General features: G+C 34.8%; 1 protein-coding gene and 1 long non-coding RNA gene across 9 annotated transcripts; one reads left to right on the top strand and one right to left on the bottom strand.

Annotated features, from left to right (window-relative positions):
• The first annotated feature begins 7,261 nt into the window (after positions 1–7,261).
• Positions 7,262–12,171, top strand: LOC113297850 (probable folate-biopterin transporter 2). Its single transcript, XM_026546422.1, has 5 exons — positions 7,262–8,242; positions 9,999–10,258; positions 10,339–10,434; positions 11,034–11,204; positions 11,303–12,171. The coding sequence occupies exons 1-5, from the start codon at positions 7,843–7,845 to the stop codon at positions 11,894–11,896; spliced, it is 1,521 nt and encodes a 506-aa protein (XP_026402207.1). The 5' UTR covers positions 7,262–7,842; the 3' UTR covers positions 11,897–12,171.
• A 10,155-nt stretch (positions 12,172–22,326) lies between these two features.
• Positions 22,327–26,259, bottom strand: LOC113297848. Of its 8 annotated transcripts, none has more exons than XR_003333782.1 (6): positions 25,370–26,259; positions 24,631–25,260; positions 24,212–24,294; positions 23,704–24,010; positions 23,104–23,475; positions 22,671–23,034 (listed from the first exon to the last, which is right to left on the bottom strand). It is a non-coding gene; the product is annotated as an uncharacterized LOC113297848 (long non-coding RNA). The 8 variants fall into 8 exon arrangements; XR_003333777.1 differs by having other exon boundaries at positions 23,704–24,294; positions 24,631–24,703; positions 25,025–25,260; XR_003333780.1 differs by having other exon boundaries at positions 23,704–24,294; positions 25,370–25,523; positions 25,685–26,259.
• Positions 26,260–26,596: the final 337 nt, after the last annotated feature.

Below are 26,596 nucleotides of genomic sequence, written 5' to 3'. Positions count from 1 at the left end.
TATAAATACTCAGAACTCGAGTTTGTTTAAGCATTCAATCAATACACATATTCTTCTTTTAATCCTGTTTATTATTTTGAGGTTGCTTACCCCAAATCAAAAGGGTTATTTCTTATATTTCGTCTAAGTTTTGTGTTGGAACCATGTTTTAGGGCATACCTAAAAAATTTAGGGCATACAAAATGATTACCCTAACTAGGGTGTGGTGATAAGGGGTATCTAAGGATAGGTAAATTACTTAGTTACCCTCAACGAATTTGTTAATTTACTTATTTATTATTTATTTTGTCATTTAAATTTTTTTGAAAAAAAATATTTAATTTATTTTTATTTTAATTTTTTTTTTAGTTTTTTTTTAAAGTAAAAAAAATCAAAAAATGAAAATTTTTTATTTTAAAAATATTTACTATTTTTGTAAAGAAAATAGTAGCAATTTTTTTTTAAATTTTTTTTTTTACTTTTTTAAAAAAGATTTTAATTTAAAAAAAATAGAAAACTTAAAAAGAAAACTTAAAAAGAAAAAAATATATATTTAATTTTTTCAAAAATTAAAAAAAAATATATATATAAGGGCAGTTTTGGTATTAAGCAAAATATGTGGATAAGGAGTTTTTAAAATTACTATCTATTAACCCGTTTTTGTCTTTATATGGTATATGCCCTAAAACATGGTTCTTGTGTTGCTCAGCTCTTGGTTAGGTTTAGAACCCTAACATAACATGCTGCAGTTTTGCTCATTCTGTCTACGGGTCTTCTGTGTTTGGTTCAATAGGCCTTATCCATACCGACACAATAGAAGTTCAATCAAGCAATTTCAAAATCGTGACAAGTGACACCCAACCTTATGTATTGTGAGATCGATTTTCAGTGAATTTCCATCAGCGTCACCAACCACCAATGATATTCAATCGAGTAGCATAATCCGGTACCAATGACACGGTTTTTAAAATATCTGTATACTGTATCTTGGAGCGAACAAGATTTTCTACATGAGCAAAATGAACAAAAATTCTAAGATTCAGTTTTCACTCCCAAGATTTTCCGAGGGACTGCCGTGTGCCGGCTGCGTACTACCAACTCCCTAACTAAAATAGTTTGGGCGGAAATATTGTTTTCAGACATAGCCAAAACAAATAGATCTGAATTCAGTTTTCGGTACGACGACTAAGAGACAGCGATCTATCATCGTTTCAAAGCTTCATCTAATTCTACTCAACATCTATGATTATAATATGTTTTTAATACTTTACTTATCTATATTTTCTTAATGTCTTTCTGTTAGATTTGCTTGTCGAAGAAATCTAAGTTTCTATCCGTAGTTTGAAAATCTCTGTTGGTTTTTGTCTTTGTTAATTTTCAAAACTCTGTTGATTTACCTTGCTAATGAATTTCTAATTCGTTTTGGCAGGACTCTCTGTTGATATCTATGTAATCTCCAGTCGTGGAAACAATTTTTTTGGTGAAACCTACGACGATCAAAGTCGATTTTTTGCATATATACTTGCTTTCGAATAGGTCGTATAATAGCCCCTATATCACTATGTTCCAGAAGGTCGTTTTGGGATTCATATCGTCGTCAACTCCAATTTTCTACAGGAAATATTTTCATAGTTTGATCATGATCAAACTTCATCATTTCTATCTCTCTCAATGGGTTGTAAAAGTCAAAAACCTAGTCAAATGCCACCTATCCAGTAACCGAAACAAAGAAACTTTCCCTCTCTGCGAAATTCAAAAAAATTTCAAACATAATATCCCGGAAATTAAGTATTACAGTTATTCCTCCAAATAATTGAGGAAACAAAAAAATCTTGTTTATCTTCATCACTTTTATAAACCAATAAAATATCCTCCTTTGTTTCTTAACCTAAAGTTATAAAACCTTGGTTTTCTTTGATTCCTGGTCAACAAAACCGTACGATCTACTGTGGTGCAATCAGCAACAAAGTGATGGAGAATTTAAACCAAAGTATGCAATCTGCAAACCTTGATATCAACAACCCGAGAATTCTCAGAAGAATCATAACTTCAGCTCAAGTTGTGAAAGATGCAGCAGATGAATGGAGTTTTAGCTTGCTGGGTAAACTCATCTGTAAAGACCCACTAAACCATGAGAAAGTTAAGGATGAGGTGAATCTTAAATGGAGATGTTACAGGCGGTTTAAGATTATTTCTAAGGGGGTTAATCTTTTCGTGTTCAGATTTGAAAGGAAGCAAGCTTATGATGATATCCTTATCAATGCGCCATGGTCTATGCTGGGCTATCTTCTGTGTCTGCAGGAGTATAAATCTGACATTCCACTTGTAGATTATAAATTATTAAGCCAAGTCTGGTGTATGCAACTTTGAAATCTAAAACAAATTATTTTGAATGAAAAACTGGTGAATGATATTTGTTTGGATATTGGGAAGAAAGTCTCCCCAGGCGGAAGGAAGAGGATTCCTAGAGGAAATGTCTCTAATACTGTGTTTATTGAAGTTAACTTGAGGGAACCATTAAGGAGGGGTGGATGGTCTTATACACCAAATGGTGACAAAGTTTGGGTGATATACCATTTTGAAAGGCAGACATACAAATTATGCAAAAAGTGCTGGGTGGTGGAACACGTTGAAGAGAATTGTGAAAGATTGGCTCAAGAACATAAGGTAGAAGCTATGCTTGAATCTGAGTTTGCTGAATACAGTCTGGCAAGAAATTTTTGGCAGCATATATCCTTGCATCGGATGTGAATAGTAATATGGACACTATGGAAGGCGCTTCATCATCTATGACCAACTCAGAAACTGAAATTATCGATGAAGGAGAACCAAGGAAAAGAAAAAGAACCAGAGAAGATGTTAGTTCTTTGAAGGATGCAAATCCCAACCCAAATCACCTCACTCATAACCAACTCAATTTTTCAGAGTGATGACTTGATGATGGAAGGAACCGGAGCTGATGATATCAGATCTTCCATGGATCTTCATATGAATTATAAACACAGTGATGGGGCTATGAAAGCAATTGAGAATTCGACTACTCAAATTGGAGGTTTCGTTGCACAGAATCAAAAAGGATGTCCAGCCAATTACCAGGTTAATCCCTTAATCCCAAATTTTAATTTTAATTTCAATTTTAGGGTATTTTCTTTAAATTTGTTTTTAAATCTTTTCATATTCAGAGAATTGTTTCTGCTAATTTTCTCAGGTCTTAATATAGGTGTTTTCTGTTACATAATTTATAATCTAGTTCTGATTTGTGATAGGAAACTGCTTAGTCTAAATTTGAATATGAGGTTTATCTCTTGGAATGTGCAAGGTTATGGCAACAAAGACACTAGAAAACACTTAAACAATTTAGTTCACACCAATGATCCTGATGTGATTTTTTTATCTGAAACCAAAACTAGTTTCAATAAAATGTCTAGATTCATCAAGCCTCTGAAATATCATAATTTTTTCATAGTTAATCCTTTAGGTCTATCTGGTGGTCTCTGTGTTCTTTGGAAAGATGGACTAAACTTGGAAATCATCAGTTCTCAATTCAATGTTATAAATTGTGTGTTTCAGTTTGATGGCAGGTCTAAGGTTGCCTTCTCTTGTATGTATGGTCCTCTTTGCAATGGTAACAAGGATGCCCAATGGGATTTTATTAGACAGTTTAGACACTCTACATCCTACCCTTGGATTCTACTAGGAGATATGAACTTCATATTAAGTAATGAAGAAAAATCTGGAGGTCACCCCCACTCTCAAAGTGTCCTAGATACTGCTAGAGACTTTGTTAACAGTCTAGGACTTCAAGACTTTAGCTACTCTGCTAACATGTTTACTTGAACAAATAGAAGACATGGTGCTGAACATATTCAAGAAAGGCTTGATAGATTTCTAGGAGATGATTATTGGTTTAGATTATTTCCTGATTCTCATGTCTACCATCTAGCCCCTATTGCCAGTGATCATAGCCCCATTGTTCTTGTTAGTTCTAGAAGTTCTAATGCTGTTAAGAGACCTAATAACTTTAATAAATGCTGGCTTAGAGATCACTCCTGCAAAGATGTTGTTTCTAATAATTGGAAATTCCAAAGTAATGGCTCTGATGCTTTTAAGCATAAGATATCTGTTAAGCAAGTCAGGTATGCTTTAAGAGACTGGAACTATAATATTTTTGGAAATGTTCAATCTAATCTTAATGACATTAGAGGGCAAATTGAATCCCTGCATTCTCAGGGTATTGTTGATACTAGCAATAATTTGTTGTCTGACTTGCTGAAACAACTTAATTATTGGCAAAACATTGAGGAAGATTTTTGGAAACAAAGGGCTAAAGATGACTTGATCAAGTTTGATGATAGAAACACTAGGTACTTTCATACTAAAGCCAATTTTAGGAGAAAGAAGACTCATATAGAATCCCTTCAGGATTCTACTGGGATTTGGTTAACGGATAGATATGAGATTGCTATTAACCTTAGAAATCACTTCTCTTCCATCAGTAAAACTAGTAATCCTATTACTGACCCAAATCTTTTTGATTGTGTTGATACTTGTGTTACTAATGCTGATAATATTTGGCTTATGAGTTTACCTTCTAGTGAAGAAATCAAGCAGACTGTCTTTAGCATGAAACCTTGGACTTCTCCAGGGCCTGATGGGTTTCCCCCAGGGTTCTACCAAAGTATGTGGGATATTGTGGGTGAAGACACAGTTAAGATGGTTCACTGCTTTTTTCAAGGTAAGTATATCTTAAAAGAAAACAATCATAACTTTATTTCACTTATTCCAAAAGTGGACTGTCCTAAAATTGCTAGTGATTTTAGACCTGTTAGTCTTTGTAACACTTCATATAAGATTATATCTAAAATCCTTAGTAATAGGCTAAAATCTCTTCTATGTAAGATCATTTCCCCATATCAGGCTGCCTTTGTGCAAGGCAGACTCATGACTGATAACATAGTTATAGCTCATGAGCTTATAAACACCATGAAAAAACATAAATCTAAGAATGGGCTCATGGCTCTAAAACTAGATATGTCCAAATCTTTTGATAGGATTGAATGACCTTTCTTACATGATTGTTTAAAAGCTCTAGGGTTTTGTGAAGATTGGTGTCACTTAATAAACCAATGTTTCTCAACAGTGTCCTCCTCTGTGATGCTAAATGGTGTTCCTGGTGATCAATTCTAGCCTACTAGAGGCATGAGACAGGAAGATCCACTGTCTCCTTATCTCTTCATTCTTTGTATGGATGTGCTGTCCAAAAATCTGTTGTATGCTGAAGCTAAGAACCTTATAAAATGTATTAAAGTTACTCAAAATGCTCCTGCTGTCTCACATCTCTTTTTCGCAGATGACTGCTTAATCTTTACTAAAGAAAATCCTAAGGAGGTAAGAGTCTTGAACTCTATTTTAGAAAAATTTAGTAAGGCCTCTGGCCAAGCTACAAACTTTGATAAATATGCCATGGCTTTTAGTAAGAAAACTGATAATCAAACTAAGCATGCTATTACTCAAATTCTGAACATTAAGAACATGGCCTTACAAGACAGGTACTTAGGAGTTCCTCTCTTTCTCCAGCATAACAAAAGTGAATCCTTTTCTGGCATGATGTCTAAGTTTGGAGGTAGACTTTCTTTATGAAAATCTAGTCATTTTAATCAACCAGGTAGAACTATTCTTTCTCAAACTGTCCTAGGATCTTTAGCTACTCATCAGATGGCAGTTTTTCCCATGCCTAAGAAGATAACAGACAAAATTGATAGTATTCAAAAAAACTTTTTCTGGCATAAGGATAACAATGGTAGGAAATGATATCCTAAATCTTGGAGCATAGTTACTAGTCCCAAAGATAAAGGTGGTCTTAACATTAAGAGATCTGCTGAATTTAATATGGCTTTGTTAGGTAAATTAGCTTGGAGGTTAATTACTGAGCAAGATGCTCTGTGGGTTCAAATTATGGCCCACAAATATTTTCCTGATTTTAATCCTTTATCTGACTCTCTTAGCAGCCAGGGTTCTTGGATCTGGAGGGGTATCCGTCAAGGTTTAGAGTTTGTTAAACAAAATTATTGTTGGGAAATAGCGGATGGTAAAAATATTAATGTGTGGAAATATATCTGGATTCCCTCTTTAGGTAATAAAAGTTCCATCAACTATGTATTCCAGTAATATTTCTAGAGTCTCTCAACTTATTGATGATAACACTAGAAACTGGAATCACAATATGCTTAAAGCCCTTTTCTCCATTGATATTGTTGATCAGATTCTTCAGATAAGAATCCCCTTGTTTGGTAAAGATCAAGTTAGATGGCTAGGAACTAGAACTGGTTGTTACACTGTGAAGTCTGCCTATCATATTCTCTTGCAGGACTCCTTAAACCAACAAAATCTTAATATTCCAAACTTCCCTTGGAGCAAGTTATGGAAGGTTCAACTTCCTCCTAAAATTCTTCATCTTATATGGAGAATTCTTCACAATTGTGTTGCCACCAGAGATAAACTTCACAAGGTTGTAAGTAACATTACTTCTACTTGCCCTTTATGTAAACAGTATGATGAATCTTGTCAACATCTGTTTATTGATTGTCCTGTCACTAGAAGATTGTGGTTTGCTCTTGATCATACCTTAATAGGTAACAATTCTAATCATAATCTTTATGACTGGTTATCTTCATTGTTCAATGCCAATAGTTTTTGGACTCAAGCTATGCAGGTTAAAATTAGATACATCGGTTGTGTTCTTTGGTGGATATGGAAGTATAGATGTGCTGCTGCCTTTGACAACAAACAGCTCAACCCTTCTGAATTCATAGCCACGGTTAAGGAATACATTAATGACTGTGAAGATGCTATTAGATCTATACCTGTGAATAGTTCTGCTTCCAGAAATATTTACTGGAAATTCCCTGCTAAAGATTATTTGAAGCTTAACTTTGATGCTTCATTTATCACAGATAAACAACCTATGGGATATGGACTTATATTGCGTTCTGATACAGGTTCATTCAATGGAGCAAAAGGCGGGAAAACATTTGCAGTAGATGAGGAGCAAGCAGAAACTGTAGATGCTCTTGAGGCACTGAAGTGGGATAAAGCAAAAAACATCCAATTTTTGGAAATTGAAGACGACTGCAGTAATGTAGTGAATGCCATTAATGGTGATTTAGGTTCAATAAAATGGACAACAAATAGTGTTGTTCAGGAATGCATTTCTATTATGAAAAACTTTGAATTTTGGTCTTGTGAACATGGCAAGAGAGAAGCTAATGAAGTAGCGGATACCCTAACAAAAAAAATTAGGTCTCTTGGTGACGGTAGCTATTATGAAAATCCTCCAATTTTTCTGCTTTGGGAAGCTGGAAAAGGATAACTCGAATGTAATGGTTTAAATTTTAATATATGTTTTATTTCCTATCAAAAAAAAAAAAGAATTCAGTTTTCGGTGGTCAAAATAATTATACTCTACCTTTTTCCTTTATACTTCATTCACATAGTCCCCAGACAATTCCTTTTCCATTTCCAGGTTCTACTTCTCCTCTGATCTCTTAGATACATTCTGTTTTTAACTCATATTGAGGAGTTTAAAGTCTAACCTTCAATATACACTAATCAAATCTCAGTCTTATTGAGTTTTCATCACATTTTTTACAGTCGACTTTATTGAGTTTCAACTGAAAACAGAAAAAACCACTTTTGATTTCCGTTTATACAATTTCTTCCAAGTTTGAGACACCCTTTTCAGAAAATGCTATGATTTGAAATGAGTAGTTGAGAATTCCTGTTTTTTTTAATCAGGCATTTGCATCAACTATGAGAGACCCATAGTTGGTTTGATTGTAAATTAAGTTCTTTCAGAAACTTAAAATGATGGAGGAAGAAGAGAGCCCTATAGTTAAGGGTAAGGCTCAGGAAGAGTGCCTTGCAGTAAATGGTAAAGTATATGAAGAGACGGAACCTAAAAAGGGGTTATGTGGTTTACTTTCAGAGCCTAGAGATTGGTTTAGAATGATTGCCAAAGACACACATTGGAGTTTTGTATTCGGAGTTGTTGTTGTTTATGGAATCAGTCAGGGTTTAGGTGGTGGTATTGGTAAAGTGGCTTCAGACTATTACTGGAAAGATGTTCAGAAAGTTGAACCATCTGAATCACAAATTTATTCTGGAATTACTTCCGTTCCTTGGATGGTCAAGCCTCTTTGGGGTCTTCTAACTGATGTTATTCCCATTTTCGGGTACCGAAGACGGCCTTATTTCATAATAGCTGGTACGATATTCATAGCCCACAATTTTGTTTATATAGCTGGTAATTCGTATTAAGATGTTACACAAGACTGTCTAAAACTTTCTTGAGTATGTAAACCATTTGATTTTTTTTTTTTTATGTTTGGTTATAAATAGCTTTGGTTTGTGAGCAAGGATAGTGCAAACATCCCTAAAACTTAGTAAGGGGTTTAAAGCTTAAACTAGATATGCAAAAGGGTTGATTTCTTGTGATTGCTTTGAACCAGTAGAACATCACACACAGTTTTAGTAGAGATATGTAGAGATACTCATTTTTGAACTAGGTTTCTAAAACATCGTCTGTGATGGGTCAGGTTTCAACTGCTGCCAAGTTAAATTTAAATTTTCTGACCATTTCAGATGGCGATGTTGTCCAATAGCTGGTTATAGCAGATGGCGATGTTGTCCAATAGCTAGTTATAGCAATTGAGGATGGCTCTAATTAAGGTTTCTGTCTGATGATAAATCTAGTTCTTATCTGATGTGTCTGTTCTTGGTGGTACTAGTTTTTATATCTGACTATGCAGGTTTCTGTCCTGCAAAAAATAAAAAGGATGGATAAAAATTAGTAAATTGTAAATAGAATGCAGAAGTGTATTTCATCATATAAATGCTCTTGTTGTTTGTTTTTTTATTTGAGATTGCTAGTCCTTTGGGATGATATTCTGATAAGGGTGAAAAGCTGGAAGTCATTCCATATAGTATGACCGCTGCTGCTACGATTATTGCACTTTCATCTGTTAAAGGCTTAAAGCAAATTTGGCAACCCCTAACCTGGAATCTTTTAGTTCCACAAATTTTTGAACGAGTATATAACATAACATGCAATAGTTTGTGTTGGATTGAAGTTGGTACATGAGATGGAGTTTCTCCTCTTATGAAGAAGACACATTTATAGTGTCAGGGTTCACCCTTATTTAAGCTTTCGAAGGATAAAATGCCCCCCCTGAAAAATCTACGTCATATATTGTTGATAAGGGAAGCCATCATAGTTAGGAGGCTATCTTGGTGAATTGCTGCGATACTGTAATACATCACCCTCACGTACGCCAATTATTAGGTCTTTAAAAGAACCTCTATTCGTGCTTGGAAACTACTATTGGATTTCTGTAAACTTGTATGTTCCTACACAAAACTTAATGTCGCTGTAATAGTGATGCCCTTTGTACTCTAGCTCTAGTTGAATCTATAGGCAACGGGAGTTTGGTTGATTACTGTATCTACTGAAGTTTAGGATGCGACAAAGTACAAACTAGTAAGAAAATAAGTGTACTAGTCATCCTCAAATTCTGTTGCCCTATCATGGTGGCTTCAATGTCTTAGCATTTCTTAGGGCTTTCAAACAGTAAGTGATCCTCAGACACTCCTCAATTGCTTGTCTTAGATATTACGAAAAAAAAAAATCAATATCAGGTAGCAGGATATATATAGTAGTTAGTAATTTGAGCAGTAGTAGGGTTAATTCTGTAATAGTTTGCTCTTTTGATCCACCTGTATAAAAATGACATGTTTTGTAAGGACTGTGTGTCGGATTTTCCGATTAATTGCGTGTTTCACTACCAGTGAGATACTTGGGAGCACAATATTTACCTCGCTAGGCTTGAGAACGAATACCTTGTACTAACTTGCTAACAACCAAAAAAGAAAAAAAATCATTCTTGTCACCTGAGTTCATAAGTCCACATATTCCACCTTCTATTTCGATGTTGAATTTAACGGTTTCTTTCTTAATGTTTCAGGTATCCTTGGTGTGTTCTCAATGCTCTTGGTATCACTGCACGAACAATTGCATATAGTGTTTGCTTTATTGTCTTTCACTGCTGGAAGTGCTGGTGCAGCTATAGCTGATGTGACGCTTGATGCCTGTGCGGCTCAGAACAGTATAATACATCCTTCTCTGGCGGCCGATATACAAAGCTTATGTGGACTATGCTCTTCAATAGGAGCACTTTTGGGATTTTCAATAAGTGGCTTTCTTGTTCACCTAATAGGCCCTAAGGTTAGCTTCTCCACACTTGTGGGTTTCTCCTAATGTTTTTCAACGAGTACCTTGCCTGATAAATTGTGTTTTCATCATAGGGTGTGTTTGGTGTGTTGTGTATCCCAGCTTCACTCGTCTTTTTGGTTGGAATGGTGCTGGATGAGCCCCACATTCCCAGTTTCTCCTACACACAGGTAATTTATCCACCACCTCCTGGAATTCTAGAAAATATTAAGATGTCAATTGTCACATACAGTATATCCAATGGGGCAATCAGAAGCTCAGTAAAAGAAGTATGGATTTTGCGATTTTTTATTTCCATGTTCTATATGTATCCTATTTTTTAGGCTAATAATTCATGCCTCGGCAATTCAAAAAATAAGACGAACCTGCCTTTTTAAACTTTAGCAAATGCCTTCTTAATAATTCATGTTCTATATGTATATTGTACATAACATTTTCTTTTTAATTCAATCCTTTTTTTCTCAAAAAAAAATTTGCTATTAAACTGTAGGACATTGAGATTGTGAGGAGGTCTCTTTATGTGATTCTGATTATTGATTGTTCGTGCTAAAACTAGAAAAAACAGAAAGCGAGAATTAGGTTGATCATTTTGATGTAAGATTAAATTAGCTTTCTGGTGCTTTTTGGTTGGTCAACATCATTTAATTTGTGTCCGAGAGGGTATACAAAATATATTTGAAAATATTGGGAACAGATGCAATTAAGTATAATTTTGCCAAAGTGAAGTCCAGTTTGCTTCATCATGTAAATACTTCAAATTGTATCTCAGGTTTACCGGAAACTCGTCGATGCCAATAAGTCTATGTTCACAACCTTAAGATGTGGAGCTGTATGGAGGCCATGTTTGTATATGTACTTGTCACTTGCATTAAGCTTGAATATCCATGAAGGAATGTTCTATTGGTACACAGACCCGAAAGCAGGTCCAGCCTTCTCTGAGGTACTTTTCTCTCTCTTATTGTCTTTGCTCAAAAATGTAGCAAATGATTTATACTTCTTAACTTTTAAGCGTGGCTCTGGTTCTCACACTTAATGCAGGAGAATGTTGGGTTCATTTTTTCTTTCGGCTCAGTAGGTTCCCTTCTAGGTGTATTGCTCTACCAAAAAGTTTTCAAGGACTACGAATTTCGGGGCTTACTTTTCTGGACTCAACTGCTTTATGCTTTATCAGGAATGCTAGATTTGATATTGCTTTTGCGGTTGAACTTGGCATTTGGGATCCCGGATGACTTTTTTGTTGTGATTGATGAAGGTGTTTCTCAAATGACTGGTCGCTTAAAATGGATGCCTCTTCTCGTACTTAGTACGAAACTATGTCCTCCTGGTATAGAAGGTACTTTCTTTGCTTTGTTGATGTCGATTGATAATGTTGGTATTTTCACATCCACATGGGGAGGAGGATTTCTACTTCATTTCTTGAAAGTTACAAGACTGAACTTCGACAATCTCTGGTTGGCCATTTTGATCCGTAATATCATGAGATTATCTCCACTGATTCTGTTATTTTTGGTGCCTAAAAGTGATCCATCTTCGCCAATCCTTCCTATTGAACTTTTGAAGACAAAAGAAAGTGTAAAAATGCAGGACGAAGAAAATATTGAACTTGTTTCCCTTGTTAGAAGCACCCAATAAGAGCTGGATTAGATAATGGTGTTCATGTACTCAAAGCAGCACCTATACATGCGGAATATGTTCCTCTGGGAATGGGAAGAGATCAATGTAACCTAGCTGGTGCTCTCTTCCACAGACAGAATCAAATTTTCTCTTGATCATTAAATAGTTCAAGAGTTTCATTTTTGTTTTGTTTTTAAGTGATTACCATCGATTGAAATACATGTTCAGAAAAGAATGATAAGTGAAAATCTCTGTTAAAATCAGATATATTGAATGAAATGTCCCTCCATCAATCTCGTAGTTTTCAATAAAAAAACGTACCCCATGCAATAAAATAAGAAGCAACTTTTGGTTTTTAGAAATAGTATTCAACAAAACCGCTTGAACTATTAATTTTGTTAATGGTAATATCTTCCATTAGTTAGTGCTAATAATTAGATTAACTAAATTAAGTATGATTACCGATTAAGTTAGATTAATTTATAGTTCGTGTTTGAAAATCAAAATCAAAATCAATATATTTTTTCAGAACTAGTTATAAAAACCCAAGGTGACCAAGCCTGTGGTATAAAAACTCTGTTCAAATGTTGGGATCCATTAAAACTCCATCTTAAACAAAATTGATACAAAAACCCCAAATTTTTAAAATTTGATACAAAAATCTCAAATTTCAAAATTGGTTTCATCAAATTTTATGATGAAACCAAAATTGGTTTCATTACTTTTGTTTTTTTTTTTTGGTTTTTATGTTACTTTTGTTTTGATGGGTTTTTTGTGGATGGATAGTGACACCTTTGGGGTTATAACTCGTGGACCGTTATTTTTTTAAATTTAACATTCGGTTTGGGAGTCTCCAATTTTCCCAACCGTAACTACCATATATACGTTCCCAGCCGTAAAAAAATCACAGGTTAAAATACGGTTGGAAGTTTATATTTTTCCAACCGTAACTACCATATACTGTTGGAACTCCCAACCGTAAAAAAACCCAGGTTCAAATATGGTTGGGAGTTTATATTTTCCCAACCGCATGTAATTCTGAAACTATTTCAAAATACCTAATTTGATCAAATCCAACCTACTGATGCGATCAATAGCAATAAAAAGGATGGGTTTTTGATTCGTACCTAATTGAAGTAATTACTTGCGGAGAACGATGATTAATCGTCGTTGAAGAACAACAAAAAAAAATAAAAAAAAAAATAAAAAAGAAAATAAGATGGAGAAAAAGAAGAGAAGAAGAGGCAATATTGATTAGGTTTAGTTTTTAGCTTTAGGTTAATTATTTAAGGTAATAAGGTGGTAATAAATATAATTAAAGAATATCTTTGTATTTTTGTTATGGGTGAAATTCTCCTTATCCATATTTGGGGACTTGAATCTATAGGAGCCCTCAAAACCAAAAACTTGGAGCCCCTATAATAGGCTTCTAAAATAACCACTGAATCACTCTTTATAATCTAATCAAATGTGTTAAACAACGTTGTTTTTTTTTTGACCGGTCAAAAATAAGTTTCATTGAAAAAATGCACTTAAGGGGATACCTTAACCCAATGATTACAACCGAACAAAAAAACGGGAACCGAAAGGGGATTCGGCTACCCTAGTAAAAAAAACACAGAAAAGTACGGAGGGCGGTAAAATGAATCCCATAAAGAAATCACAATATTTGTTGTAAGCCCTAATATTCTTGTGTTCAATTCGGCCCAAAAGAATGCTTGTAAATTTGATATCTCTAATGAGGCTTGCCAAAGTTTTCTTTTTGTTATCAAAGGTTTTTGAATTTCGCTCTTTCCATATACACCACCATATAGCAATTGGGATGTTATTCCATATTCGACCAAGTATTTCGTCTCCCCAATTAAACTTCCAAGTCTTCATAAATGTAATGATACTAGGGTCTTGTGACCATCCAAAGCGGCACCCTTTAACAAAGTAATCCCATATTCTCTGGATTCTCCAACAACCATAAAACAAGTGTGAACTCGATTCATCGTCTTCCTCACAAAAACGACAAACACTAGAGACATCTATACCTCTTCTTAATTATCCGCTGTCATTACCCCATCATGAGAGAAGCCAAAGAAAGAACATATAATCAATCAACCTTTCCATTTTCCTGTTTGAGGATTTGTTACTTTCCAATGGTGATTTGTGTATAGTGAAAACGAAGTTACTCTCCTGGGAGAAGCTAACAATTTCTTCCTCCTAAATTCTCAACTTAATACATTTTTGTCTTTTCTCATTCATCCATTTCTTCAGCATTAATTTTCTCTCTTCACTTTTTAATTTGGATTTGAGTTTCTTGGGATATCATAGGAATTGGGGTAAATTAGGGCTAAGGTATAAGGGTTTTTACGTTCTTTTAATCAATTTTGGGGTCGGATATCTTTTTTATTGGGGTTTTGGAGGTCAAGATTTTGATCAAGGCGAAGGTTTTCAGCAATTTGATAAATTTGAGGTAAGAAGTTTTTGAGGTATTGGTATTTTTGGAATAAGGATTTGGATATAGGGGGATTGTATATCAAGATTTTGATAGTTTGGGATTAGGGTTTTGATAATTTTGTTGATTTTGATGGAGCTGGGAGTTCAAGTATGGAAGCAGAAGGGGCTGTGTTAGAACCGGGACTTCAAACTAGGGGTTCAAAAAAGTTACACTGAACCGCCAATAGTAACCAAGGTGGCCCAACGTCAAAACAGTTTTTTTTTTTTAAAGGATCGCATAATTAGTGAGCAACTGTGAGCCGGTCCCCATAACAAATAAACAACGGCCTCATGTCAATAATGATTTAGAAGAATGGTGAAGAATCGAGGTCATCATCAAATGAACAACAACAATGGAAGAAAGTAGCAAAGAAACTAAATACCAACAACAATGGATTAGTTGTAAATGAAAGCTTAGAGTGCAAAAGAATTAAATTCTCACTAATTATATTTTTTTCACGGTGATAAAATGCCAAAAAAAAAAAGCATTGATCTAAGTTATCAAAAAAGGGTAAGTGGGCCAGGAACATAACATTTTCTATTTGCGGACTAGTCCTAAACTACTTGACTAGATAAACTAAACTAATAAAAAAGATGGACAAAATATTTCATTCCCTTAAACATCCCGTCTCAGCCTCTCTCTTTTTCTCTTTTTCTTACTCTGCAAATGAAATCACCAGTAGATTCTTCCATTTTGAAAGGTGGATATTTGGGCTTTGGTGGACTAAATTACTTGGATCCAGTGGACTAGCTTAGTGACCTAGAGGACTAACTAATGAATTTTATTTGGCTCAGTGGTAAATTCCTAATATATTAAGGTTTTATAAGAAAAAGGGGTAGTTATAGCCATGATTAGCCCCCCTTTAGTGGAGTTCACTCAATTAATACTAAGGGACGATTATAGATCATTAAATTCCCATAAATTCCACGAAAAGTGGGTCCATGTAAATGATCGAGACCATGCGAAGAACATCGCTCCTTGCACATATTGAGTTCGGAACCCAAAGGCAATTATTGAATGAACTGCATCTTGAATTGTAGAAATTTAAACAGAGTCATAAAAATATTAACTTTACGAAAATTTTGAAGAACATGGAAAAATCTTCCGTAGTGAGGCAGAATTATCTAATATCTTACAGAGATTCGTAGATTCCGGAAGAGTTGTAAAAACCAGTACGATATAAAAATCTATGGAAATCTAAAGAATTGAATAAAAACTGACATGATAAATACAAATATAAAAATTTGCCATAATACTAAGTTCAACTAAATAAAGAAACATTGCTACATTTATAAAACCTTTCTTTTGTTGCATAAAATGCAATAAATAGTAATAATAAAATTTTTATTATTAACATTTGTACATAACAATTAAAATTAAAAATTGTTTAATCATATGCATTTATGATATGGGTTTTTTATATATTGTATATTTATAAAATAAAATAAAAGAGAAAAATAAATTTTTTTAATTTTTTTTCCATTAATCATTGGTGGAAGAAGTTTACAAGAATTGAATGGGAGCGTAGCCACAAGCTGAGTTCCAACCCCTTTTTTGGAATCTTCCAAAATCTTACATATTCTGCAAGACTTTCATCAAGGAAAATACATACACAAAAATCACTTAAAGTCTTGAAAATAGGTAACTATGCAAAGTCTCTGAATTTTAAAGTTGACAACAAGTAAAACAAACTTTAGAAGACCTTTTTAAAATCTATAACCAGTAACATAAGCTTTAAAGGAAATTTTAAAAGTGTAGGGGGATTTTGCTTTTCCTCCCCTATAAAGATCTCTGATTTGCATTATCTTCATAGAGATTTCTGATTAACGATACCTCCAATCGTTACGTTGCAGTCCATTTCCTAGTTAGCTGACTCAGCAGCAGTGTACACGTGGAAAAATTTAACACATGTTAGATTTAGTACTCAAATTACCCTTATATCCTTCAATTCTTTTAAACCAAAGCTTGTTTCATCATAAACCCAACTCAAATCTTATACCTTTTACAAATTTTAATAATTCAAATTTAGCACCGTGAAATTATCATCTGTCTCATATACTGCCAATTAAACAAAGGAAGACGAAGAAAGAGTAGATGTAATAAGCAAGAACTTAATGCAGGTAAAGAAAATAGTTTTGATTTTCAAATCCAAATGCCTCTAAACTTATATTTAAGATTTCAGATGCTCTTTGACGGAATATGGTTAAGAAAAATTGGATGTTATAATATGATACCGATCAATTGGAGTGAGGATATTAATTTTTATCAAACATGTGTTTAAGTTCTTCTTTTTTTTTTTGATAAATTAGGGGTTAGGAAATTGGTGAGTTCATGAGTTGGATAGTTAGGTTTCAGAAGAAGATATGGTTGATTGGTTTTGGAATTTTGTTACTATTTTAGAATATAGGTACCACTATTTATAAAAAGAGGTTGTCAAATGCAATTTATACTCTCTTATAATTTTAGTAGTTCGCTTTAAACTGAGTGAATATCCCTAAATACAAAATTTAATATCTTTTCCTGATTTACCAATATGCGGAGCTCAACTTAGAAACTCCCAGCCATTTGATTCTTCGTCAATTATACAACAATTGGTAGTTCTACCTGTTATGCATCCAAATATAGTATCCCATTCTCTATGAAGCTTGAGCTTTAAAATCAACTAGATTTTGTGCCTGTGCTACGCCCGGGCAGTTTCTCAAACTTGGTTCACCAATTCAATCTACAACTACAAACTACAAATACAATGCATCAATGCCTCTTTCTTGGAACCATATTTTGTATTTGGTAAAGTTCGGCTTCGCCTCGCCCCAGTCCTGATATGATTTGGTAAAGCTCGGCTTCGCCTCGCCCCAGTCCTGATATGATTTGGTAAAGCTCGGCTTCGCCTCGCCCCAGTCCCCATTTGATTTGGTAAAGCTCGGCTGTAGTTGCAGGAAATCCCACAACACACCCCTTGTATTATCATGACTATAATTTCTAGATCTAAACTTATTTGATATAAAAATAAAGATAAAAAATAAGACACAAGATTTATGTGGTTCGATCAATATGATCACATCCACGGGGTTAGAGATCTTCACTATGATTGTTTGTAATTACATATGGATTACAATTGAGACTCCATTAATGAGTATTTGGAGCTCTCTAGATATGGTTTTTGGGGAAGAAGATGAATACAAAAGAGAAGGTTAACCTCCCTTTCTCTCTCTACAAAACGTGTCTCTCTACAAAGTGTGTCTCTCCTTTTTCTTTTTGATTATCCTCCTTTCTCTCTCTTGCCTTTCTCTTTATATAGGTATTTACATAATGGATGACAACTCATATATGGTGGGATACAACTAACATTTCCCCTAATTTCGGATCTGGCTTGCGGTATTTTCGCAAACTTACAAATGCTAACTTCGCAAACATCCTAAATTTCACACGATCATCATACTTTTCTCACGTTTAAGCTGATGTCATCTGTTATGTCATTTATGGAATCATCCTGCGATGTCTTCGCGATGTGTTGTTAATAATTTCGCAAGCATATTCTTCTGTGCGAGATTCTGATCCTACATCTTGCCTCTTTTTTCTTGAATATTGCTTGAAAAGCGATCTTTAAGAAAAAATCCACCTTGTTGTAGTTGTTGGAGGAACGAGCGTACGTACTTGCCTCTATTCTTTTGTGAAGTTCTGGAACGTTGCGAAGTAAATAAGAAGTATCAACCCTTAAAGTATGCGAAGTATGAAGTATCCTTGATGAAGTATAAAAAGTACTTAATCCTCGAAATATAAGAAGAACTCTGCGAAGTAAATAAGAAGTATTTGTCCTTGAATGATAAGTATTGCCTCTATTCGTGCGAAATTATTACTCCATTTTTGGTGAGGATTCTTATTGTTCATTAGCGAACGTCCACTTTGGGAATGATTCTGCCGAGGAGATAAAGAACATAAAATGTTTTCTTGGTAATCCATAGTTGCCTCTGTTCTTTATCTATGAGGGTAGAATCCTTGAGAAAATGTTGAATGTGCGAATTGTTTCCTTATTCTTATCTTTGCCTCTGTCTCATGTTTTGTGCTCGTGCAATAGTATAATCTCTTCAAGTTGCTTATAATTTTGCGAAATAATTGAGCGAGATAATCACATCATTCGGAAGAATCATATTCTGCGAAATTCTGAAACATTCTACGAAATTTTGAATCATTCTGCGAAATTCTGAATCATTCTGTGAAGTTCTGAATAATCTTGCGAAATTCTTGAATAATCCTGTGAAATTCTGAATAATCCTGAATAATTCTGCTAAATTCTGCGATATTATTGCGAAATTTTGCAATATTATTCTGTACAGTTTTGTAAAGTACTTATGCGAATATAATGCTTATGTGATGATTATGTTATGAAATGTGTATGCGATGTTTATGCCATGAAATGCTTATGCAATGCTTTTATGATGCGAGTATGATGCTTGTATGATGAGAATGCTTATCTATTGCAATGTATAGTTAATGTTTGTGTTACTTAGCTCATTTTTCCGTCTAAAATTGATGTAGCTCTAAATTGCTTCTATTCTTCATTTCTCTGCCTTTTTCTTTAGTGTATGCATTCTTCTTCATGTAGTTATTGTTCTTCACAAGTTCTTACTTGTTTTTCATCTTCCCTCTTTCCTGCACTATTAGTATCTCATAACAGTATGATCATAATATCAAGTCTGCGGCATTTTCACTGCCTCAGTTTCATTTCCATGTACATACTCGCAAGCTTGTTTGCTTACATATAATCATTCTCGCAAGCTTACTTGCTTACTCATTTTCTTATGTGGTCTTATTTTGCCTTCCTAGTTAAAGGTCTTATTTTTCCACCTCTTGTCATTGCGACAAAATCGCAGGACATCTTTGCACTTTCATGCAAAAACCCATTGATATTGCCTTAACTTTTTCTTTTGTATTATTGCCTCTTCAGGATTGTTGCAACAATATGACATGCCTAAATATTCTTGCGAAAATAAATCCCCATGACATTGTCGTCTTGCGACGAAATCGCAGGACGTCTTTACACTTTCATGTAATGACCCATTGATCTCGTCTTATCTTTTTCTCTAGTATTATTGCCTCTTCAGGATTGTCGCACAAATATGACAAGTATTAATACCCTTGCGAGTAAAAAGCCTCATGACATTTGCGTCTTAAGACACTTATCAGCTCCCTAATGGAGGGTGCCGCCCTAATCTCCCCCCTGGTTTCCCCTTCAAGGAGGCGTACTTCTACCATACAAGGTTAGCTCCTCCCATCCGGTCTTAACAACAACCAGTTTTTTTCGCAGCCTCTTGTCCCTTTTACCTATAGGGCTTATGTTTACGAGACTGCACCCTAAGTGGGGTTTTCTTCGGGCCGAGTGCAGTATAATCCAAGACTTGTCAAGAATGGCAAGGTACGCTCCAGACGCCCCTGGCACTCTTGACTCAAGCGTGTACCTCGGCTCCTTGATCAGATTCTGCACTCCTTAGAAGAGACCCCTAGTCGTCCAACCTAAAGCAAAAGCTTAGGTTGAAAATCCAAGGTACCTCTCTTGGATGGGCTTTATTGACCCCAAATCTCCATGACTCAGGTTCCAGGGGCGGTGTAACCTTTTCGCTGAGTCATGCAACAGGTACCCCCTTCTATGACGTACTTTAGGTCTTACATTTGCCTCTAGCGAAATTTTATTCGCGAACTAGGGTGTACGCCATAAAGGTTCGCCTCTATCTGCGAAATTTTATTCGCGTTTCTGCGAAATGTTCGCGTCTCTTTGTTTCAGCGAAATGTTCGCGTCTCTTTATTCTCTCATTCATCTTTTCATTTCTGTCATCTCTTTCATTCATTCTTTCATTTCTGTCATCCCTTTCATTCGTTCTTTCATTCTCATAATATTATATCATTTGAAGCAAAATAAATATTCAAGAAAAATTCTAATACATTGTAATTCTGAAATCTTTGTAGTTGTGAAATCTTTGTAATACATTTCTTTTATCAAAAAATTTCATTTAATTGCAAGTTCAAATCGTTTTTCTTTGTTTTGATTTCCTTTGTATAACTTGTTTCGTCTCATCCGATAAACATCTTTCATGGAAATGATCCTAATGAGGTCTTATGCAGCCTGTTGATGGAAGGTCTTACTAGCCTGTTGATGGAAGGTCTTATTTTGCCTCCTACTACTCTCCATGTTAGATATCATTCTCATTTGAAACAAAGCAAATTTTCAAGAGAAATATATAAATTGATAAGTGCGAGATTTTTCTCGGTTTCTTTTGTAATTGTGGAATCTTTGTAATTCTGAAATTTCTGTAATTCTGCGATTATACCGCCTTTTGTAAATCAAATCAAAAATCTTTTATTTTCTGTAAAAGTAAAATGTTCAAGGAAAGTGGTACTTAGCTTTCATGTGAGTCGCTATTGTTGTCAGAGAAGTGAATAAATGCCGTGAAATGTATGAATTTCGCACAACAAAAATAAGTGTGAGAAGTGAGACTTGAACCCTCGACCTGCTTCTTGGATTTTCTTGCACCATACCAACTGTGCTAATCCTCTCTTGCGAAATAATCAAATTCCAACTGTGTGAGAGGCAATTCTGTATAAATTTCGCGTAACAAATCATGCGAGAAACAAGAATTGATCCCGCGACCTGCTGCTTGCATTCATGCCTCCTGACCAACTGTGCAAGCTTCTTCTTTGCGAAATATCATCAACTCTCTTATGTGCGAAAAATACGCATGTGTTGGGACTTGATCACACGACCATGAACTCATTAACTTCGCAGATGACCAATTGTGCTGCCTCTTGTTTGCCAAATAATGAAACAATATTGCGAAATTATCATTTTTCGCTCTCTGTAAAAAAGAAGAAAATTATGTTCGCAGGCGAATTCGAACTTGCAACCACGAACGCACATACTGCTCTCTGGACCAATTGTGCAAGAACCTCTCTGCGAAATTGACGCATAACTTTTTTCCTTATTCTTTTATTCTTCCATGCAAATGAGAAGAAAATGAAAAATATGTGTCTCTGCGAATTCGAACCCGTGACCTATTTGTTGTTCGCTCAACCTTAAACCATCTATGTGAATTTCTGTTTGTGACAAAAATTACAGCGCCTGCCTCTTATCTTATCTTCGTCTTTCCCTTGTTTCTTCTCGTGAACTTGAAAATCTTCCACTGAAACTTCCATTTTTTCCTTAAATTTCACCACAACAACTAATTTTTTTCTCTCTCTTTTCATGTCTTTGAATTGTTGATGATGTTTACTCCCTGAAAGTGTGATTTCTTCCATGAAATTTCCATTTTTTAACTTGAACTTTTTAGATCTAGAAAAATATGAACAATAGCTAATCTTCATGGAAACTTCTTGAACCAACAAGCTACAGGAGGGATAAATCCTTTACTCCTCCCTGTTTCTAGCGCCAAAATGTGGTTGCAGGAAATCCCACAACACACCCCTTGTATTATCATGACTATAATTTCTACATCTAAACTTATTTGATATGAAAATAAAGATAAAAATAATGAGAATAGAAAATACTCCCTCCATCCCACTAATAAGTGACCTAGTTACTTTTAGATTTTGTCCCACCATTAAGTGACCTATATCACTAAACAAGGTGATATTTCTAAAATTATCTTTTTAATTGATTATAAGAAATATAAGAAATATGCATAATTTGATAGTCATGTTTATATTCGTTACGTAGGTGTTTTAAAATGCTTTTCAATGGTACAAAGTTTGAGAACATCCGTGGTGTAATTTGAGAGATAAATCATTTCAAAATTTCACTATTTATTATCCATAAGGATATAATTGTAAAAAGTGCTTAAAAATACTTTTCTCCTTGCTTGCCTTAAAAATTGTGCAAACTTGAACTAGGTCACTTAATAGTGGGACGGAGGGAGTAAGACACAAGATTTACGTGGTTCGATCAATATGATCTACATCCACGGGGTTAGGGATTTTCACTATGATTGTTTGTAATTACATATGGATTACAATTGAGACTCCATTAATGAGTATTTGGAGCTCTCTAGATCTAGTCTTTTGGGAAGAAGAGAAGGTTGACCTCCCTTTCTCTCTCTACAAAACGTCTCTCTACAAAGTGTGTCTCCCCACAAAGAGTGTCTCTCCTTTTTCTTTTTGATTATCCTCCTTTCTCTCTCTTGCCTTTCTCTTTATATAGGTATTTACATAATGGATGACAACTCATATATGGTGGAGTACAACTAACATTTCCCTTAATTTCGGATCTGGCTTGCGGTATTTTCGCAAACTTACAAATGTTAACTTCGCAAACATCCTAAATTTTGCACGATCATCATACTTTTCTCACTTTTAAGCTGATGTCATTTGTTATGTCATTTCTGAAATCATCCCGCGATGTCTTCGCGATGTGTTGTTAATAATTTCGCAAGCATATTCTTCTGTGCGAGATTCTGATCCTACATCGGCTTCGCCCAAGTCCCCATTTCTTGTAATCTTATTAAAGTTGCTAGAACTCTGAAATTCACGTTGTGTCTTGATGAGAGTATAATAATTCTTAAGAAATTATGTGTTTTGATTAGTTAGGGGTCAACTATTCTTCATATGCACTTTCCCATTTGACAACAAAATGAACACTGGTCTCGCTAAACTACTTCTGAGATATCCTACTCATCATGCTCTTGAACTGCCATGAAAAATATAAACAATTATAATATGAAGAAGCATATAAAAAAATGACATAAAGTATATTCACCTCTACAGTGAGATCCCTCTAATTTCTTCCAGCAAGAAAACAAAGAAAGATAACATCAGAAGTTATCCCAACTTTAAAATCCAAGCTCTATTGGCAGTGAAGCTCTATCCAATTCTTAATTACGGTAGACGGCAAATGTTTACTGTAAGACTCTCTGCCACTTACTTTGCACTTCTGACAACTGCAGCAGGATTGACAAAACACCTGCACAAAGCCTAATCTGTAAGTGCACAACAATAAAAAGGTATTTAAGAACAACTGATAGTTCTGAAAGGGTGGCAGCTGTAATTATTGCCCTTGAAAATTGCTCATGCTCCCGTACTACGCGCCAGATGGATAACCGATTTTTAGTATCTGAACATACAGTAGTAGCTGCATACAAAAAAAAACACAAATCTTTATTGATTCTAAACAAAGCATAGTTTATGTTTTGCACCTAGATGACTCTAAGAACTGCAAGGACCTTGAAATAAATGGAACTGTAGAAATCTGTCAACAATTTATAGTTCATAGACCAAATATAAGATTAGTGTGTGACATGGTTTCTTCAAAATTATTTATGGCGCAAGTTGTAAACATAGTTATGTACGAATGACTTACTCACGAATTCGAAATGTTTATCTTCTTTTGTGTTACGCTTACACCAACTTTCATACCTTAAAAAAACATATTTACGTACGAATTGCTTCCAAGCCCATATATATGCTTCGCCAATCACTACGCATCCAACAAAACTGAAACCACGTGCTGGTACACGGCATCTTTGATATGCGAAAAACAATCAAATTAAATAGCTGCAAGCATAACATACGTAGTCCATTTCAAGTGTCACCTGACAATAGAGCTTTATCTAGAGGACCAAAGAGTAAACATTCTAAAGAATTTTTGTTTACCAAGCCTGATGAACCTGCAAAATCACTTCAAATCAGTTATTATTCAAACAAATGACTATACAGTTACTGCCAGGGTCAAACTATCTTCGAAGCCACTACAAATTTCTGGTTGGACATTAAAGGAAAGCCCTGTAAAAGAGATTAGGGCTTTCAGTTTTGTATGCAACAGCATGCGTTAACTATTTATATGAATAAGCAAGTGGTTATTACTTAACCGATGGCAGCCACCATGAGACAGAGACCCAATCAAATAAGTACCACCGTTGTTGATTTACGTACCTTCTTGTTGAAGCTCAACCTGAAAAACATTAACATATGTAATGAGTAAGACAAAGCTCTGCGTACTTTGGATCACCCCGAAATAAGTTTTATCTAGCTAACCAAACTACTCATCCATTGTGCATAGTTCTAGGGTTATATATAGTTCACCTGTTGGCAAAGAGACGACAATGCTCAGTTTTTAACCAAAACACTTAAATTAAGTAAGTGCCAAAGTATAATTATATACTCCGGCCAAAAGAGCCTTGTACAGACTCCTTTTACACTTATTAGTTTGTCATTTGAGAGAAAGACGATATACATTATATTTCTTTCTTTTTTTGATACTGAAAGTAAGTAATGAGAGGGATCAAACCTTAGAAGAAGAATAGGCTTTTTTAAATACCCGATTTAGTGTGCCGGCGACTCAAAAGGAAAGCCAATGACAGCTTTCGTTCGAAAAGAAGCAAGTGAGACATGTCATTAACACAATAATTCACAGGTCATAGAGAGAGCAAAATAAATAAGAGCATATCTAAATGTCATCAACCATTTTGAAATCACTAAAAAACGGTATTTTGCAATTGCATTTGGAACAGAAAATAACAAAAAAAATGCATGAAAAGAGATAAGAAAATGACAGAAGTAAAAGAAAACAAATCAGATATCATGAGTGATGATAAAATCGTGAGAAAGATAGAAAGTAGGGTTAGAGTTTGGATTTCGTTACCTCACCAATATAAACTGTTAATAGTATAAAAGAGTCATACCCTTGAGTTGCTGCCACTCTTCTCGCGCGCCTATCTGTCTACACCGGGGCAAGTCTATCTTCACACCTCTGGGCGCTTTCCCCTCAAAAAACACCAAAGCTTTTTTGATCCCAACTGGTTTTGGCTTCCCAATTGGTTTATCCGCCCCGGTAGCTTTCCAATACCCAGACCCTTAGGATACTTCTTGTCTATTGGAGAAAAGAAATACCACTGGTTTTCACCCTACAGTGCCATACCTGCCACAGATTCAATTTCATATTCTACCTAAGTTATCGAAGCCTGAATCCCAAAGGCTGAAAACACCTAAGAAAACATGATTAAAGATAAATGAACAGATTTATGTACCTGAGAGTAGCCATGAATCAAACTTGTATAGGTCAATATCAGCAATAATTGGAACTGAAATTGGTAAAGATGCACATTTACGGCACAAATAGTGCATGCCTAATTCTTCATCAGTTGGATGAAATCTGAACCCAGCTGGTAACTCTGTAAATGGCTTAAGCAACCAAAGTACTAAGAACGAATGAATACCACAACTAATATATCATCAAGCACTATTAGGAAAAGATAAATCTACTATTAGGAAAAGTAATTAAAAAAAGAAAATAACATGGGGGTACATTGGTCGACGCTACAAATATATGATGCCAAACTTACTCTGTCCATCTAGAACTCACAATCCCGACTACCACCAGATAACAGCAGCATCTCCTCTTTCTCAATCAACAACCACTTATCTTCATAAGCGACTCGAGCTCCACCATTTACAGCAATCAGTCCCTATGACTGATTAATAGCAACAACAATAAAAGAAACTACATCATGTTAAAATCCATTAATAAACCTTGCAGCTCTATGTATCATCTAAAATAGGGAGAACGGATAAAAAACAATGAAAATAGGGAGAAGAAAGGGGATTATATTTTTCTGGATTTTAGAAGAAAGGGTTCAATAACCCTTCTTTGCTGTAGCTTTACGCGTTGATGTTTTTTTTCTTCTTTTTCTTTGTTTTTTGTAGAGGCGTAAGAAAGAGATGGAGAGATGCCATGGACTGCCATCGACCATGGCAACAACACCATCACCATTTCTCTTGTATTCTTTTTCTCTTGGAAGTATAAAAAAGAGAGAAAAGATCATATACATGTGATAACGACTGCATGACTTGGTCGACGCTAAGTTTTCTTTGTATCATCATTATCCAACAAAGCATATCCTAGGGTTTGTTTTTAGGATTTTTTTTTCTTTTATGTTTTATGAGCCAAACAGAATACTGATTCTTAGGATTTGGTATATGTTTTTTTTTGTTTTATGTTTTGTGGGAGAAATTTATGTGTGAATTCCGCTTTTTTCTCTCCTTTGAGGATCACCGTTCAACGTGGAACCTTATAAGCTTAGAATTTTAAAGGAGTTAGATATTAACTTACCATAATTTATTCTCCACCGTATTATACACACATTTAACGATGATAAGAGCCATATGATTAGTAGAGTTGTTGATAATATCTGACACAAGATATTTGCGGTGATAACCAGTAATATGAGGTATAATCTCAAAAGAAGAGAAACAAA

Source organism: Papaver somniferum, chromosome 7, assembly GCF_003573695.1.
Source record: "Papaver somniferum cultivar HN1 chromosome 7, ASM357369v1, whole genome shotgun sequence".
Taxonomy (NCBI): domain Eukaryota; kingdom Viridiplantae; phylum Streptophyta; class Magnoliopsida; order Ranunculales; family Papaveraceae; genus Papaver; species Papaver somniferum.
The sequence above is the reverse complement of the archived record's forward strand: the minus strand, read 5'-3'. Positions and strand labels throughout refer to the sequence as shown.